At 48.6% G+C, this 18,177-nt stretch overlaps 2 protein-coding genes across 11 annotated transcripts in view; one reads left to right on the top strand and one right to left on the bottom strand.

Annotated features, from left to right (window-relative positions):
• LOC100121192 (golgin subfamily B member 1) overlaps positions 1–10,629 on the top strand; it is an 18,454-nt gene extending 7,825 nt beyond the window's left edge. For 6 of the 10 annotated variants that reach the window (XM_031927661.1, XM_008208093.4, XM_032598284.1 and 3 more), the window contains 8 exons: positions 499–627; positions 814–7,268; positions 7,341–7,751; positions 7,832–8,314; positions 8,398–8,789; positions 9,053–9,216; positions 9,396–9,450; positions 9,538–10,629. In XM_031927661.1, coding sequence (XP_031783521.1) covers positions 499–627; positions 814–7,268; positions 7,341–7,751; positions 7,832–8,314; positions 8,398–8,789; positions 9,053–9,216; positions 9,396–9,450; positions 9,538–9,562 — 8,114 coding nt within the window. In that variant the 3' untranslated portion in view covers positions 9,563–10,629. The remainder of the gene's footprint in view (positions 1–498; positions 628–813; positions 7,269–7,340; positions 7,752–7,831; positions 8,315–8,397; positions 8,790–9,052; positions 9,217–9,395; positions 9,451–9,537) is intronic. The other 4 variants (XM_032598285.1, XM_016983763.3, XM_016983762.3 and 1 more) reach the window with 2 other exon arrangements.
• Positions 10,576–18,177, bottom strand: LOC100121172 (arylsulfatase B). Its single transcript, XM_001604710.6, has 7 exons — positions 17,184–18,177; positions 14,427–14,827; positions 13,367–13,945; positions 12,717–13,166; positions 12,277–12,423; positions 11,701–12,125; positions 10,576–11,546 (listed from the first exon to the last, which is right to left on the bottom strand). Exons 2-7 carry the CDS (start codon positions 14,817–14,819, stop codon positions 11,408–11,410), a joined length of 2,133 nt encoding a protein of 710 aa, XP_001604760.1. The 5' UTR covers positions 14,820–14,827; positions 17,184–18,177; the 3' UTR covers positions 10,576–11,407.

The raw sequence follows: 18,177 nt of genomic DNA, 5'->3' as shown, positions 1-18,177 counted from the left end.
ACATGGAACCTCCTTTATTACTTGTCAAAGTTTGCTAAGCTCTGATTTCTCTAGTCGTAGGATAATATTAATTGCTTTTTGTAACGCCGTTTGAGTTTGTGTGTATGTTCAGTTTTTCGTTCCTATCTTTAACTTAACTTTTTGCATGTTCTTATCTAACAATCAGTTGATTTAACTATGATACCATAAATATGGAAATATAACAAGTAAAATTCCATAAAACAAATCAATACGCGATGTTATAAATATTGTCGATTGTCTAATTAAGAAAAATTGAATAATGCATTGTTGTGCGATACCCGAAGCTTGTACCTAAAACCAAGTAAACCTAAAAACAAGTAAAATCCCTCACGTTCAATTCATGCTTTCCAGTGTGTGTGAGTAAATAGCGTAAATGTATCGCGTTAGATTAAAGCTATATATACGCTTCTTGTAAATTAATTACATGTATAAAACAACGAAAATGAACAATTTCGGAATATCATCCGGTCTTCACAGCCTCGGCGGGTGACTGGAAGGAGCGCATTGCTGACCTCGAAGGTAAGGTCGCCTCGCAGGCTAAAGAGATCGAGACGCACATCGAGGCCATCGCTATCCTGGAGAACCAAAAGCTGGATCTCATGCAAGGTACTACACACACCGCATTTTCATGTACATACTATTTTCATTCTACTCGCATCATTGAGACTGTACTGTACAGCTACTCCGTAGCTTTGATTTTAAACGTAACGCAAGTAAGCTATCGCGCTACAAAAATCCGCTAGAGATTCGAACATTTGATTAAAAATCCTGCAACTTACCTCTAAATTACAGAACTGCATGCAGTCAAGCAAGAGGTGTCCAGCTTGGAAGCCGAGAACGCCGAGTCCGAGAACCTTCGCGTCACAGCTGAGATGAAGGTCGTCGACTTGGAAGAGGAGATTGAGTCCCTTCATAAACAGCAGCAAGCCGAGCCACTGACCGATGCAGAGCGCATTGAGTTCCAACGTCAAATCGAAAATCTCACTCAGGAAAATGAGCGACTTTCCCAGAAGGTCAGCAAGCTTGAGGAGCTTAAGAGCTCCTCCGAGGTAGGCTCGACCGAGTCCTTTGTCAAGACCGGTTCCAATGTCGACTCGACCGAATCTTTCGAAGCTTTTGCCGCTGACGCTGACAAAGCGGATCTCTTGAGGAAGATCGATGGTTTGACCAGGGAGAACGGTGCGTTGTTGGAGAAGCTCACGAGGTTCGAAGAGAAGGGCTCATCGGACACCGGATCCACCGAGTCGTTCGAGAGGATACCAGAGCATGGCGAGAGTACTTCTAGGCTGGAGAACCTCACTAGAGAAAATTACGAGCTCGTGGTGAAGTTGACCAAGTTGGAGGAGAAACTCGCTGCTAGCGAAGCTGACACAAAGCTTCAAGAAGTTCTGCAGGAAAACGAACGATTAGTCGCTAAATTGAAGCAGCTAGAGGAAAATGCGGTGGTAGAAGAAGTTGTGCGCGAGAAAAGGTCGGTAGAAGTTGAGGAAGTGCCGCGAACGCAGGAGCCCGAAATTGAGGAGACGAGCTCCGAAGCTCCAACTGAAGTTCTAGTCGAATCTACTGAATCTCCGCCCCATATCGTGGACGAGCTCGTCGCCAAGATTGAGGAATTAAAATCCAGCTTGGAGGCGATCGGGCGTGAAAAAGAGGAACTAGCCGCAAAACTGAAGGAAAAAGAACCCGTCGCCCAAGAGCTACAGGTAGAGGAAACGATAGTCCCCGCAGAAGCATCCGTTGTGAAGAGCTCGGCTCAACAAGATCCATCGGAAGCCGAATTGAAGTCGGATGCCGTGCAGTCAGAGGCCATAGCTGCTCTTGAGCGTGAAATCGAGCGGTGTACCGCTCTGATAGCCGAACAAAAGGCTGTTATCGAAGACCTCAAAACAAAACTCGCAGATAAAGAAGAGGAACTCGAACGTAAGTCCGCACAGTTGGCAAGCAGTGAGTCGCACGATCAGGATCAGCTGGATGCTCATGTTCTGAGACGAGAATTAGAGGAGAGCGCCAGTGAGATAGCTGAGTGGAAGCACAAGTGCGCGGAAATGGAGGAAAAGATGAAAGTGCTGGAGAAAGGCAGACAGCACATCGAAGAAGGCTTCCAGGCACTGCAGACAGAGAATAAGAACTTGCTCGAGCAATCCGAGCACAAGGACGTTATGTTAAGCCAATTGAAAGAAGAGCTGGATCATACTATTAGTGACTTCGAGGCAAAATCCAGGGCGCAGGGAGAGGTGATAGCTTCACAAGAGCAGTTGGTTGAAGAGCTGAGAAAAAACGTCGAGGAAAAAGATCTGGAATTACAAGGCAAGTACTCTCAGTTGCAGAATGATCTGATCAAGATGGACGAGTTGCAAGATAAACTTGCAAGACTCGAGGCACAGGTGCAGCAGAGAGACGCTACCATAGCATCTCTTACCGAAGAAGTAGAGACTCTCCGGACAAATGCCAGTGTTGTGGAAGAGGATCTGTTTATGGCGAGACACCAGCTGACGGATCTGCACGAGAAATTAAAGGATTCGAAGAGCCTGGAAGAGTACAACCAACTTATGGAGCAACTGAACGATAAGACGATGCTTGTCGAGGAGCTTGAAACGAAACTCTCGCAAAAGCTCGCCGAGGTGAATGCTCTCAAAGCTCAAGTCGAATCACTTGTCTCGGAGAATCATCAACTTCGCGAGCAATTCCAGGTGGATGAGCGCAGGATTGCTGATCTCCTAGACGATAACCATAACCAAGAAGAAGCTCTAAGAAGTTCAGAACGAGCTAAAGCTGATGTAGAGAATCGCCTATTAGATCTGCAGGATGTTCATGAAGAGAACCTTCGTCACGCGAAGAACGTGACTACGGAGCTGCAAAATTCCTACAAAATGATCGAACAGCTGAAGATCAAGCACACCGAGGACATGGACATGCTTAACCGTAGACTCGAGGACGTGATCGAGGAGCTGGAGCTCAAGAGCCAGGAGATCACGAGCATGCAGAACGAGCTCGAAGAGAAAACTGCTCTTGTAAGTAAGAGCATGTCGGAGGAGGTGAAGCTAGGATTGGAGACACAGCTGGCTGAGCTGAGCACGAAGCTGACAGAGGCAGAGGATAAGGCGCACGCGCAGCTAGAGAAGATGAAAAAGTACGCAGCGGTAGCTAAGAAAAAGACCGCCCAGTGCGAAGAACTGGAGACTAAACTGAGAGAACTAGAGGAAAGCCTGAATTTGGAGAAGATCGAGAAGGAGTTGAGGAACAGAGAACTCCACGAGGCTATCGCTGGTCACCAAGAGAAGGACAATCGAATCGTCGAAATGGATGAAGAACTACGACGCATTCAAGTCGAAAGAGACGAAGCTGTTCAGAACGTAGAGGCTATAAAACAAGAGTTGCGCCAGGCAACGGACAAGCTGAGCACGATGAACGAGGAAATGCAGGAGCTGAGCGAGGCAAAGGACAATGCGCGTGAGCTGGGCGTACGCATGCAGGTTATCGAGGCCGAATACATCGACCAGCTCGCCCAGATCAATTCGTTGCGAGCTGAGAACGGCATCCTACTCTCGAAACAGACGCAGATCAACGAGCGCCTGGAGAACGTGGAGAAGGAGTCGGAGGAACGCCGGGCGCAACTCGAGAAGTACGAGAAACAGAAGGAAATCGAGGAAACCCAGAGGGCTGAGGCTGCCGTACAACAAGCCCAGACTTGCGGAGAGTGCGCTTCGAAGGTCCAGGCGTTGGAGGCAAAATTACAGGAGCGAGACGCTGAGATCGAGAATCTGGATAATGAGTTGCACAACTCCATTGGTAACCTAGTGCAGATGCAGGAAAACCTCAGGCTCAGTACTATTCCTGCAGCGCCCGACGCCTCTATGCAAGAGTCTTACAACGAACTGATGTTACAGTATAATGTACTGACGGCGACGAACGAGGAGATGAAGGCAAAGTACGAGGCAACGTTGCACGAAAACGAAGAACTTCTTGAGCGCGTTGCTAGACTACAGGAGCTGAACGTTACGATGCAGGAGAGGATCGAGTCTGTAGAGAGAGAACTAGCGAGAGACAAGGAAGTGGCGGCTAGTTTCGACGAGACTCATCAGCAGTACCAAGAGCTTAGAGAGAAGTATGAACAACAGAGGTCGGAGTTAGAGACCGCTCAGAGTAAACTACGCGAGGCGATTGCTTCAAGTGAAGCTTCGGAGAGAAACCTGCAGTCGACGATCGAGCTGTTGCAGCATGAAAAAGAGCAACTAGAAGAGGAGAATAAGAACTTAAAAATAGTGAAAGATAACAATATTTTGTTGGACGATAGCTGGGGTGATGATGCCTCGTCATCGATGATTAATGTGGAAGCTCAACCACAAATACGACCGGAACCAGTTACCGAGACTATGGAGCGGCACAAAAGAGAAGTCGATCAAGCAGCTGTACCAGTATCAGAAGAATCTTCACAACCCCCACTCTTCGATGCTTCGATATTTGGTGCCTCACCTCCTCAGCCTAGTAGCAGCAAGAACGCCCAGTTGGAATTTGAAATGGGACTTTTGAGAGACGAAGTAAGTGTACTTCGCAACCAATTAGACCAAGCTAGGTCGGCCACAGAAGAAGTGCAAGCTCGCATGGGCAACGAAATTCAAGAGACTCGTGCTACTATCGATCAATTGACAGAGCAACTGACAAGTTTAAACGCTCAACGAGAGGACCTCGCTAGATTGGCATCCGATAGAGAAGCTGAGCTAAAGGCACTTCACGATCAATTTGCTGCTTCAAACCAAGCGATTTTACAAAGTAGAAGCGAGTATGAACAGTTAGTCGGTAAATTGGAGCAGCTTCAATCGGCGAACCATGAGTTGTCTGCTGCCGAAGAGGTGTATAAAAATCGAGTGCACGAGTTGGAAACGGAGCTGAGAACTAGCGGTGATAACGCCAGAATAGCTGAACTGGAGAATCGCTTAGCAAGGATCACGAGCGAGCGAGACATCCTACAGTTGCAGGTAAATGACTCTACGAGGGCTTTCGAGGATCTCAAGGAAGAATCGATGCAGGGTTTGAAGCAACTTCAGGCACGTATCGAAACTCTCATTCAAGAGAAGAATCAATTGACTCAGGAGCTCGAGACTCTTCGCGTTGCCAAGCCGGAAGCTGTGTCGGAACAATTTGTACAAGCAGCTACGGCACCAGTTGCGGAAACTGTTCCAGCGCCGAAACTCGAGGCCGCTGCTATGGGAGACTCCATGTGGGAAGACGACGAGGATCCTTGGGGCTTAAGCGATAAAACCATCCCGCACAGCGTCGAGCAGCATGTAGATATTCCCATGGTACTTAGCGCTGAGACTCAACTCAAGCTGCAAGTGGACGAACTCGAAGAAAAACTCAGAGAGCTCACTGAGGAGAACGCTAAGTTGATAGAGGAAGGCAAAGTCGCTCAAGTGAAGAACGTCAAGTATGTGAAGAAACTCAAGGAGTACAAGGTTCAGTTCGACAGTCTGCAGCGTCAACTAAAATCGCAGAAGTCCATGGGTGGTTTCGGCGATCTTGACTCGGCCATCGAGGAGGAGCTCAAGTCACAGGTCGATGCCCTAGAGAAAGCTCTAACAGAGTCGAAGGCAGAGACTAAGAAGATTGCCGCTGAGAAAGAAAAGCTCCTGAATAGGATCGACGTTCTTACGGCGGCGACGGAGAGATTCACCGAAGCCAAAGAGAAGCAGGACACCGAGGTGCACATCTGGCAGATGCGCTACAAGGAGCTAGAGATGAAGCTTCAGCAGTTGGACTTTGGCCCCGAAACCAAAGACTCTACGACTTCACCGCCTCAAGAGCGTGCAGAACGTGATCCTAAGTACGAAGAAGAACTAAAAGAACTGAAGGACAGCGTTGAGGCGTTAGCAGCTGAAAACGAGGAACTGCAACAGCTGTTGGAGGAGAACCGCACGAAGCGGCAAACGTCCGTAGAGGAGAGCTCAAAGAAGACGAATGAGTTAGAAGCTAAAAATGTCGAACTCCTGAGCAATAATGAGAAGCTCAAAGGTGACTACGAGACTCTGAGGAAACAGTACGAGCAGAGCCTCATGGATGCCAACGATCAAGTGCAAAGCATGCGACAGAACTGCGAGCTCATCAAGGCTGAGTACGTCGAGAAGACCTCGGAACACGATAAAACAGTGGCTGAACTCAATGAGCGATTGCAGACCGTTTTAGAAGAAAAGACTCAACTGGAGGGTAAAGTTCAAGGCCTTGAGTCAGAAGTCGAGAGAATCAATAACGCGACAACTTACACGGATGAGCTATCAGAGCTGCTCAATGCACGAGTACAGGAGGTCGCAGGTCTCAAAGAAGAGCTGCAACGTCTGCTACAGGATAAAACACAGTTGGAGGAGAATACGCGCGCAACGATACAGCAGCTCACGGAGGAGCTGCACGATAAGCAAGATAAGTTCGATGCTCTCAATACCGCGATCGCAGAGAAGGACGGCGAGATTTTAAGACAGGCCGCTGAATTAGAAGAGCTTAGAGGACTCGTGGACAAGGTAAATGGGCTTGAGCTGTCGATCGAGGGCTACACTACACAGGTGCAAGAACAGAACGAGGAGCTTGAGACACTCCGAGATAAACTCAGGCAATACGAGGTAGCTCTAACAGAGAAGGAGCAGCAGGTGAGCTCTCAGCAGTCGCAATTACAGCAGTCATTGAGCGAGACGCAGCAGTGCAATACTCAGGTACAAGAGCAGCATGAATTAGCGCAAAGATTGGCGGTGGCCGAGACTCACGTCGCAGAACTGACTCAAAGATTATCGGAGGCTGAAAATCACATCCAGAACCTCAACTCTGCTCTTAGTGAGAAGGAAGCTCATCTCGCACAGGATGGTGAAGAATCGCGCAGACTGCAAGACGAACTGCAGGTCAAGGAGGCAGAATTAGCGGAGGTGAAAAGCAAACTCGAGGCAGCGGTGCAGGCACAGGAGCAGGCAGCTAGTCAAGTTCGAAAGGAAATCAGCAGCATTCAGCAGCAGCCATCAGTAAAGGTCATCGACGAGCTGCCGGTGTTTACCTTCGGTAGCGACAACGACGATAAGGAGTTGCAGAATCTGAGAGCAGAATTGAGGGCAAAGAACGAGGAGATCGAGCATCTGCAGTACGCTATCAACGAAAGCCAGACGACGCGTATCATTCAGGAGCTGCAGGACAACATCAACGCGCTATACAACGAAAAGGCTGAGCTGGAGAGTCAAGTCATTAGCAAAAACCAAGAAATCAATGGTCTTAAGGTAACATTATATTTTTATTTTTTAACAATAACTCTTATCATTGTAAGCGATGTTAATTACTGAATTTTTTAGTTTCAACTAGACGAACTCCGATCTCATCAACACCAACCTGTCAAGCGATCGGCAGAGGATCAAGAAGAACTGTTCAAACTCCAGAACGAGCTCCATATTCGTGATCAAGAGCTGAACGAACTCCGATACGTTGTGACGGAAAAAGAATCCCAGCTCCGAGAAGCCCTGGAGCAAGCTTCCGGGAACGCCGAGCAGCATGAGTCCGTTGAAAAGCTCAAGAGTGACCTGTACGAGAAACAGCAGGAGCTCGAGAATCTTAAATTCACAGTATCGGACCTGCAAAGCGAGGTGGCGAATCTCAGAGGACTGGAGAGGCTGGCAGGAGAGGACAGAGCAACCATTGAGAGGTTGAGTTCGGAGAAGGAGGAAGTTAGGAGAGAGGCGCAAGAAGCCGTGGAGAGGGTTCTTCGGGTAGGTTTCGATGCTGAGATTTTTCTTTGTGTAAGCGATAAAACAATCTATTAATGTTATTGACTTACTGCAATTTTTAGGAAAAGGAACAAGAAATTGACAATTTAAAACAGCAACTAGCAGCGGAGAATCAGAGTCTCATGGAAGCGCTAGGTTTACGCGAACGTGACATAGAAAATCTCAAGCTTCAAATCGAGCAGACTGGCCTGGACAGAGACAGTCAACTGGACCAAAGGGCTGATCAGGTAGCACATCTCGAAGCCGAACTGTCGGAACGAGATCGACGATTAGCTGAATTAAGCATTACCAAGGACACAGAGATTCACAATATTCGGGTCCAGTTGAGCGAGAAGAACGCGAGATTTGAAGAGCTAGTTGCTTTAACTGAAGAAGAGGAGAGACAGTTGTCGGAGATGAGGAAGTTACTGGAAGTAAAGGAACAGCAGATCAATGGACTCACACAGCAGCTCGATGAAAAGAGCAAGGAGTACGAGCTTATGCAGCATGCTCTTCAGAGACATGTAACTAAATCTGACCAGTCTACTGAAATCACACAGCAACAGGTAAATATTTTTCCGCTAGAAATGTAAACTCAAGAATCACTTGAACATGGTTAATACTCATACTACTCATTCTCGCGTTACAGTTAGAACAAAGTGCAAGTAGCGCAGCAGCGATGGACGCAGCCAGTTCCTCATCGGCCAACGAATTGGATTTAGCTTTGTACATGTTGCACCAGCGGGACGTGCGCTGCGAAGAGTTGACTCACGAGCTTATGCAGTTGTTGGAGGAGCGTGATACGCTACAATTAAGGTTGTCAAATGCAATTCGTGTAAACGAGGAGTTGAGAAAGTACGCGGCAGCGGCTGGCTCGAGCCCGAAGAAGGATTCACCAAAGGCGCAAGAGTCTGATGACTCTCAGGACGTACAGCCCCTTATTCAGGATCCTTCGCCTTCGAAATCCGAAGGTCCAGTCGAGATCGCCAAGGAAGCCATAAACTCGCCCATCGGCGAGGATAAGAAGGCTCTTGCTCAGAAGTACGTATATCGTTTAAAAAGGAGAAAAAAATTATCGTAGCATTAGATAATCTATCTGGACTCTTGATCAAACATACACTGTATTAGACAACGAATCCAGATTCGATCACTTTTCAAAAACTTGTATTTAGCGCTTTTTCCCGTTGGCTTTTACCGTCATCTAATGCTTATGTCAACCCTAGCACAGTGACCTAATTATTTGTAACGCTCCTCGATAAGTCCTTGTGTGTACAAGCTAGAATTTTTTTCGAATTTCCCTTTAGGCTGTCGCAGCTCAGAGGTGTGGACCAAGCCAGGGACGTGAGACTGAGAGATGACCGTGAGCTTAGACATTCGCAGCAAATGTCTCTGCTCGTACACGGGGATGTGCTGAGTAAATTGCCGCCTGAAGCTGCTGCAAGACTGGTCAATGCTAACCATACACTGTGTATGTATTTTACCCCTGATTAACTACGTAATCAGGTATACACGTACTAGTATTTCAAAGTAATGCTAGAACTTAGTCGATACCCTGCTGATCGCTAAAAGTCGCGTAATGATAGTATTTACCAATTAAACAGTGATTAATAATTCATTTTTGATAATTTCTAAAATTTTCTTTCGTAGCGCGGGAAGTTCAGAGTCAATCGAGCGTTCTAATGAACTGGCTGTGGGGAAAGAGGTGAGCCAAGAAGAACTATGTGTTCTTTTTAAAAGTTTTGGCAAAATTTTGCGGAAATCTGAAATGTCCCATTTTTCATTTTTCTAGCACACCGAAGGTAGTGCACATGTGATCGACGAAGAGTATGAGCAGCAGCTACCGAAGCAGTAATAATGACGCCGACCTCTTCTTCGCCCATTTTCAATTAACATTCCACCGCAGAGTGGAAGAGGAGTCCAAGGCCAAAGATCATCTCCCGTCAAGAGCGCGCCGTGCGCATCGACTGCGACTACCGAGCCGCACTCGACAGCGAGACTTCGCGTCGCGTCGAGCGTGATCGATTCTTTGCTGTCGTGCAAATCTTTTGAGGAGGCCCTCGCAAACCTTTGCAGGGCTTCATCTTAGTAGTCGTGCTTCCCGCCGCCGCGACGATGCGAAAAATACGCGCGGGCAGCGCGACTATCGCCGTCTGTGACTGTCCGCCGATGAATACGCGTCGATTGTATAATATTATACTGTAATGAAAGAGAAAAAATATCGAGAAGGAAAATGAAAAAAACGTATAACACGCGATATTGTATGATAGAGAGACCTTTAACGGGTCGTTAATGTAGACGCGATAAAAAAATTGTTTATTTAAGAGCGAGTTGCCTTTGAAAAGTGGAATGAGAGTCAAAAAAAAAAAAAAAAAATAATTGTACATTTGATTATTTTAAAAGAGTAACGTCTTGGACGATTTTTTGAGAGACGAGAAACGTAATATATATGTACCAGTCTAAAGACATCGGGGCAAGCCCCTCGAGCAGACGCGCTTTCAAAATGTTTCATTCTTTTTGTACGGACTTGTAAAGCCTCGCCAACGACGTCAGAGCCAGCAGGCGACAGCGCGCCCGCTCGAGGGTTGCAATACTATATGTATACATGTAATCATAATGGTGACCGCACCGTTCTTATTTTTATTGTATAATTACAGCTAAAGTAATGCTAATGAGAAAGCAAAAAATAAGAAAAATGCCGCGTTGTTGATAATAATAATGAATATTGTAATGGAGACATTGCATGGTTCGCGCCGAGGACGCAGTTACTGAGCTGAACCGCGTCTCAGTTTTGTACAGATTGATTATAAAAAAAAAGAAAGTTTGCCGATTTGGAAATAAATGAGCCTTGCTAGGCTTTTATTATATATATCTATATATACAAGATCATGGGTTTTACATTTACTGTCGCTGCTCGAATAAGAAGCGAGATGCGATTTTTACGTTTTGTAAAAATATCCCCTTTTTGTAGCTTTCGAGAGCATATGCTTTATACATAGGTGTAAACGTTGAATCTCTAGGATTGTAGAATCTTTCCACTCGACGCCGGTACGACTTCTAGCGCGTATCGACGGGAGTGTGTGCGTGAGTTAAGCAGTCATGTTGGTGAGGTAGAGCGAGGCCTGAGCACCTTTGCGTTTCCTTTTTTATACTCTTTTTTTCGAATATTGCCTTTGAATTTCAATCTTGAACGATTGAATAATACTCTTGTTTATCTACTATCCAGCTTCGGCGATTCAGAGCACATTGGATACGCAGAAAAAGTTTTCGAGCTTATACAGCTTATAAAAAAAATACTTATATCTTAACTCGAAACTTGTCTTAACTTTACAAAATTAATATCAAGCTATAATACTTGCGGAGTAATCAGTGCTCGAGATCGCACTTTAAAAGGAAACTTACGTCTATTAAAATACTATAATCGCACTCGCGCTCCCAAACGCACCCTACGTCTAAAGCTCGCATCTATCCAAACTATCAACACACGTCATTCGAACGCAAAAACTTTTTCTCGTATACCAAACGCTCGTTTGAATACGATAATCTCAAGCTTTTTCAGAAACGCTCGCAGCAGAGCAATCCTTGCTACATATCCAGGTGATGCAGACGATCGTCCTCAGGACCGTCTTCTTCGACTTCCTCGCGCTCCCCACACGACACCGTCATTCGATGTTCTCGAGGGACGGCACGTCGCGCGTCTCGTTCGCCGTAAAGCTTTCCACGATCTTACCGTTGGGCTGGCTCTCCTCTGGCTCGAGTACCGCCTGTGTCTCGCTGGGCTGCTGTACCTCTTGGAAATGCCTGGAAGTACAAACGCGATTTTTATCCTCGGCTCGAGTAGAAAAATTGCAATAGTAAACGAATGTTTCATCAGGCTAGTTACAGGTAAACATTTTTCCCGGTTGTTGTTTTTTCTTTTTTTTTTTTTTCAGCAAGCTAAACGCTATGCAATTACCTCGAGTTGCGGTAATCCGACTGCTGCTGTTTCTTCTTCAGCGCGTGATACTTCTTGTTGCACCTGAGTCCGATGAGCGCGAAGATGGCGACGACCGCGAGACCCAGTAGGACGGCGATAACGGCGATAACCGATCCGGGCATGCGGTCGTTGATGTTCTCCAGCTTGTTCTTGCCGACCATGTCGGTGAGGAACTCGTACGGGTCGTCGTCCTGCCAGTTGACCCAGGTGTGGTTCCAGAAGGCAGGATTGGCCTTGGGGTCGTTGGGCACGTTGCTCGGAGGCAGAGCCGTTACGCGGTACTTGAGAAGAGCCTCCTCGAGTGTCGCCAGGATCATGGCCCGGGAAGCGGCGAGATTTCGTTGCTCGCAGGGGTCCTCCTTGATGTTGAAGAGACAGGGCGATTGCAGCGGGTGACAGGCGACCTAGAACAGAAGGAAATCGGACGGATCGTCGTCATCGGCTGTTAGCGCGATCGGTTGGAAGATTATCTCGTGAAATGAGAAATGTTTGTTATCTAAGGAAAAATCGCGATTCCCGCGGAAGCGTAATCTTGACAAAGGGGAGAGGACTTACCCTCTCGGATTCGGGCACGGTGCAGCGCAAACTGGCGGAGGATCTGAGCTTGAGCAATTCGTCGACCGTCAAGAGCTTTGACGTGGCCATTTCGTCATCCTTCACTCGGCCGTAGGTGTCTTTTCTCACCGCTCTGATCTCCGATACCTGATGCCGGTTCGAGAAATATCGAAAAAAATGCAGATCGCAAGATTAATCGAGGGTCGAAGTTGCTCCAAAAGAGCGTTTATCCCTACACATCCGCAGATAAGGATAAAAAAGGCGCTTAATCATTCGCAGCGGCGATAAATCAAGCCGATGCATAACTATCGCTCCGCGCAACTACCAATAAGGTTAATCACTGCAATTACGCGGATAAATCCTCTCATAACTCATAAGTGCATCGATCGTTCGACCTCGCGCGTAAAGACCGCAGGAAGGAAAGATATTAAAAATCGCACCTGCTTGGCGGTGAGCAGTCCGGCGATGGCGGTGCCAGCCTTGCTCATCAGGACGGTCTCCGGGTCGTAGGTGGGACTGGCCCCCTCGAGTCCCTGGTTCTCCGGTCGTCCGGTCTCTCCGTACCACTCCTCGCCGTTGCCGACGGTCCCCAGGACGTACTTGAACTCTCCCCTCCGGAGGGCCGAGTAGTTGAAGATCGGGTCGATGTTGACGAGGATCTCGTTGCGCGGAGGGCTGGGGGCTACGCCGCTGATGGCCGGCCACTGGTCGACGCCGTCGATGTTCGCGCTCACCCGGACGACGTCTCGGAGACCCGAGGCGCTGAGGAGGGTCGGTAGCCAGTCGGCGATGGACATCAGCTCGTTGTAGATCCGCTTGGGCCGCTGGATCAAGGGACTCCAGACGGCCGCGGCGCCGCGTACCGCACCCTCCCACGCGCTGGCTTTTATCTGCGAGGGGAACAATTGTTGTTGTCGCTAAACCGCGAAAATCGGGTCTATGCCGATTCTCACCCGGCATGCGAATGGCAATTTGCATAGTCGCTGTTTTCACAGCTACTATGCAACGTTAGGCGCGGCGAGAAAACGGAATATCTGTCTCCGCATATCTTCATTATACGATTGCGCGTATCGGTAAAAATGACACTCACCCCCCTGAGAGGATAGTTGCTCCCGCGGTTGTAGTGTATGCCCTGGGTGGCGGCCCCGTTATCGGCCATGAAAACGACGATGCTGTTCTGCAGCATGTTCTTCCTCCTGAGCGCGCTGACGACCTCGCCGACGCTCTGGTCGAGCTTGCTCATCATCGCCGCGTAGATCCTCCTCTCGGGGTCCTCGACGTAGGAGAACTTGGCGACCTCCTCGTCGGGCGCCTGGAGGGGCTCGTTATCGTTGCCGCTGTGCGGTGCCAGATGCGCCAAGTACAGGAACATGGGCCCAGCCTCGGGCCGGTGCTCCTCGATCAGTCGGACGGCCTCGTCGGTGAAGAGGTCGGTCGAGTACTTGCCGTAGGTGTCGCGGGCCAGGCTCATGTTGCGCCGCATGTCGAAGCCGAGGAAGCCCTCCTTCGGGTTCGACGAGCCGACCTCGTGGGTGTAGTAGTCCTGCAGACCCTGCCAGTAGCCGAAGTGCGAGTCGAAGCCCCGGTAGGTCGGCGTGTACTCGCGACGGTGGAAGCCCTGGTGCCACTTGCCGATCGCGTGGGTTGCGTAACCGGCCTCTTTCAGGTACTGCGATCGTATGTTTTTACGTAATTATTATAAAAATTATGATTATTCGCTCGATGGTATCGATTATGATTATTCGCAGGTCTGTGGTATATACATTCTAATAAACGCGCCTCACAATTACGCCTGCCTGCCGCATTAATTCTCGCCGCGGCTAATCGACACAGGATATACCGCTCGTATAGAGTCGTTTGAGAAATCGCTTCGATTAATTTAGCCGATGTCCTCGCGCGCTTTTTGCGCTTTCTGGAAAAAAAAGACGATTTACAACGATAGGTGCAACAAACTCTAATGGACACGTTGCTCAGAGCTCGTTTTGCGCTTTTTTCACGCGCGCGCAGCTCGGTTCACGAATTAAATAGATTATAAATATACCGGACTTACGCGGAGTCATTTAAATGTGAAGTAATATTTGAATTTGCAAGCCCGAGGCTAATTAAGAGGTAATTTATGAAATTGCCAGCGACAAAAAAAAGCAACGAACCTGCGGAAGAATCTTCTCGTGCAGCGGCAGTCCCCTGGGCTCGGCCTCGAGAATCACCAGGTGCTGCATACCGGTGTGAATCGGATACTTGCCGGTCAGCAGGGCCGATCTGCTCGGCGTGCACAGAGCCGAGACGTAATGGCTGTTCAGGATGACGCCGTTGTAAGCCAGGGCGTCGATGTTCGGCGTCGGGATCTGGTCGCTGCCGTGGAAGCTCACGTCGTTCCAGCCCATGTCGTCGGCTATGATCATGACGATGTTGGGCGGCGACTCGGAGGAACTGCCCGGGATCGAGTTGCTCGACTGCGGCCCGGACGATCGGAGCTTGCGCGGGACCGACTCCACCGAGAGGATCGTGATTAGCAGGAGGAGAGCGCTGCTCGGGATTTTCATTTTGGAGTCTGGAATTCGTTGAGAAACAGGGATCTTTTTTACCGAAGTTACACGTAAGTAATTGTTTGTTTTTACAATGAGCGTATTAGTATTATAACGCGGATAATTTATTCTCACGTCGATGCAGCGCAGTGCGGCGAGGAAAAACGCTTGTAATACGCATAACGTAATCGCCGCAAGGTTCAACGTCACAATGGGATTCCCAATCCCAATAGTTAATTACTTCCTATACATAAAACGCGAGTGGCGACAATGAAGGCGCGTTTTGGATCGAGAAAAAATCAATTACGCCCCCACGCGGCGTAAACCTCGATCGATTTATACTCGGCGGAAATAATTTGTTCCAAAGGCTACGCGCCCATGCAAATCCGCATCTCATCCTTGTAACTCTGCGCCGATCGCAAAAGGTCGTTGTTCAAATGTTAAAAAAAAAAGAAACTTCATACCAGCATATATACACGCGGAGAACAATTTTGAGGTAAAGGGCTTTATATTCCCGCTCGCGGAAAGTTAAACAGTTCGCCTCGATCGCTGTTGGCGCTTAGTCGTCCGCGGGCATTAATACCCGCAAACTTTTCGCCGAACTTATCGGCTTTCCTCTCGTCGCGCGAGTTATATTCCAGCCTCGCGCCATTGTGTCGTCGATGCGCCTCGCGGCGTCTTTTGTCACGCTGAAAAACTTGGTAAAAAATCTCCGTGCTCTCCCGCCCCCCCCCCCCCCCGCCTTACTTATACCGATCTTCGACGTAAACAATGACAGGTGTTTGATCGCGCGCAGCCTTGACGTGTAGCTCGATTAGAATATACGTATTGTGTTATACGGGGCATCCCATTCATGCGCTCGCGAGATAGGCTCAATGCCGATCTATACTTGGCTCCTCGAATTTATGACTCCTTCGCGTACGTGTATATAGAAGAGTTCGTTGCGGCCTCTCCGTCGTCGCATCCTGCGTCACGGGCTGATGCCCGGCGTACGAGCTCTAAATCATCCCGCGATCCTTTCGATAGTATACAGACAAGAATTTCAGCTATTCGCAGTGCAGGTGCGAGCGACACTTTCACAACATCATCGATGCACAGGTTCGTGTATACGCGCGCTCTTTTTTTTTTCTTTCCGTCCTCTTCAATATTTCAATTAATACGAGTTGCGCAAGCATCGGGATTTATTATAATTATTCATTGATACGGCTGCTGATGCGGATCAGTTTTGCAGTGCCGAGATCTCCTCGCCTCCCACGTCGATGCTCGGTGAGGCGCGGGCGGAGGAAGGGCGATATATAAACGATCGAGACATACGCACAGATCGATAAAAAAAGAGCTTAAGCCGATCGCGAAACGATTTCTAATGCGCGCAGCGTTGCTCACCGCAAGCGAGAGTTCCGGAGACACGCCTGTTATTATGCGAGCGTCGACGAGAGTCCCTGTGTGTTACCGTGATGCGTTTTCAATTATAATATAATATAGTTACACACATCGGCAAATCAAGATTCACGAGAGCGATCCAGTTAGCTGCTCGATTACCGACCTAAAAAATGCCATCAGGAAACTCTCGAGTCTATAAAGCCCGCCTTTTAATTAATGATCCCACGGCGGATCGGGGCGAATTATTTTTAGTTTAAAAAATGCACAATGCATCGATCGTTAGCGCGCCGCGTCTCGATTCATTTATAATGTCCCGCACTTTTTCCGCATTCAACGTGGACAATGTACAAAAGCTTCGGCATATTTTTTCTCCCGCGATGTAGCTACGGCGATGTTTCGCTCTCGGACGACGCTGCGCTTTGCATGCGAGCTCTCACTTTCCCCGTTTTTCCATTTCGAGGCGTCTCGAAAAGTCCGTATACGTAACGTCGGGATTGAATTACGCAGAAAGAAAAAAAAACTCGTTTGCGCGGATTAGAAAATCAAATTTTTACAACCCATTCCATGGGAGATAAATCATTGTCCGAAGCGCGGCGATATATCCGCCACACATAAGCGCGGGATCGGTATCGGCCGTACCGATCGACATGCAATTATCGCGCGAGCGAGTGGAAAAAAAGCGGTTCGCCTTTTTACGCGATTGATATGGCTAAAAGTCGCTGTAATGCGGCTTTCAGCGCGATCGTTTACGCAAATAAGGTCGTTTGTCAGGTGCAAGCGGTTACACCTCCGAGGCGATTATTTATTGAAATCGAGATCGGCTGTGTGCGCCTGACGATTGGCAGAGGCTCCTTTCGGTGTGCGCGCGTGTGTGTGTGTGTGTGTGTGTAATCGATCGCTACGTCGGTATAAGTATATAGAAAGTGAGAGAAGGAAGAGCACTCGGAAGACGGACGCACTACAGCCGCAAGCTCGAAAGCTCCGGGACGCGCGGGTACTTACCCGAGATGAAACAGCAGCGGATGGGTGTACGGATAAGAGGAGTCGCGCGCGCGCGCGCGATTAGCCGCTGCAGCAGCCGCCGAGAGAGTTCACGGGAGACTGACTGTCCGATGCTGGAGCCTCGTTTAGGTGAACTTGAGGAGCTGTTGCTACTGCCGCTGCCAGTGGGTACACCACGGGAGATATACTCTCGACCTTTATTTCTCACCTCGCGGTTCTCTCTCTTTCTCTCTCTCTCGCTCACTCTCAAAAGGATACTTCCGCGCGCCAGCGGGTGGGGGACGCCTATCGCGTCGCGGCTCCTTCTCTCTCTCTCGGAAAATGATGCTCGGGGGCGCGGCTGGACCTGCTGTTTCCGTTGCGCAAAAAAGAGCCAACCGGTCCGACTTAATCACGCGGAGCTTTTTCGCGAACCGCAGTAGCCTTGATCGGCCGTCCGGATCCTGCCCCTGAGGAAAAAGCCGCGCGAAGGCGAGCGGGTTTCGAGCGTCTTTATGAAAATTCTCGGGCTCTTTCCTCAACTCTCGCCTCGAGCTTTCTTTTACTCTAGCTGTGCTATCGGCTGCTTTCAATTCACTGCTTATCCGCGAAGAGGTGTAAACGTTGAGCGGCAATTTTACGCCTTCCTGCATTTTAAACGGCTGTAATCCGATTGTTTATCCTCTCGCGAGACGGTCGACTGTAAAAATCGCAGGACCTTTATCGGCTTTTAATTCTCGCTACAATTTTCCGTTTAATATTTACTCTCGCGATTCGCTCCTCGGACTGCTGACAAACGAGTCCGATTAAAACGCCCCTGTCGCTTTTACTTTTGCTAATCAAGTTCAGCGCTCACAACGGCTTATTTTCTCGCTGCTTCGCGAATTTTTCTTCTCCTATCATAACTGTTTCGCGAATTTGTTTATCAGATCAAACTGTACCACTCGGCTCGGCTTGCAGGATCATCGACAAATTTCACGGCAATCTCTTTTCTATTTCATTCTATTGCCCGACT

This window comes from Nasonia vitripennis, chromosome 3 (assembly GCF_009193385.2).
Source record: "Nasonia vitripennis strain AsymCx chromosome 3, Nvit_psr_1.1, whole genome shotgun sequence".
NCBI lineage: Eukaryota > Metazoa > Arthropoda > Insecta > Hymenoptera > Pteromalidae > Nasonia > Nasonia vitripennis.
Note: the sequence above shows the minus strand (reverse complement) of the source record. Positions and strands in the feature narration are given on the sequence as shown.

Coding starts and splice junctions, on each gene's coding strand:
- LOC100121172 (XM_001604710.6), bottom strand. CDS start 14,819: ATGAAAATCCCGAGCAGCGCTCTCCTCCTGCTAATCACGATCCTCTCG. Junction 12,424..12,716: donor GACTGCTCACCGCCAAGCAG/GTGCGATTTTTA, acceptor AACCGGCATCAG/GTATCGGAGATCAGAGCGGT. Junction 12,126..12,276: donor CCGTGCCCGAATCCGAGAGG/GTAAGTCCTCTC, acceptor CTTCTGTTCTAG/GTCGCCTGTCACCCGCTGCA.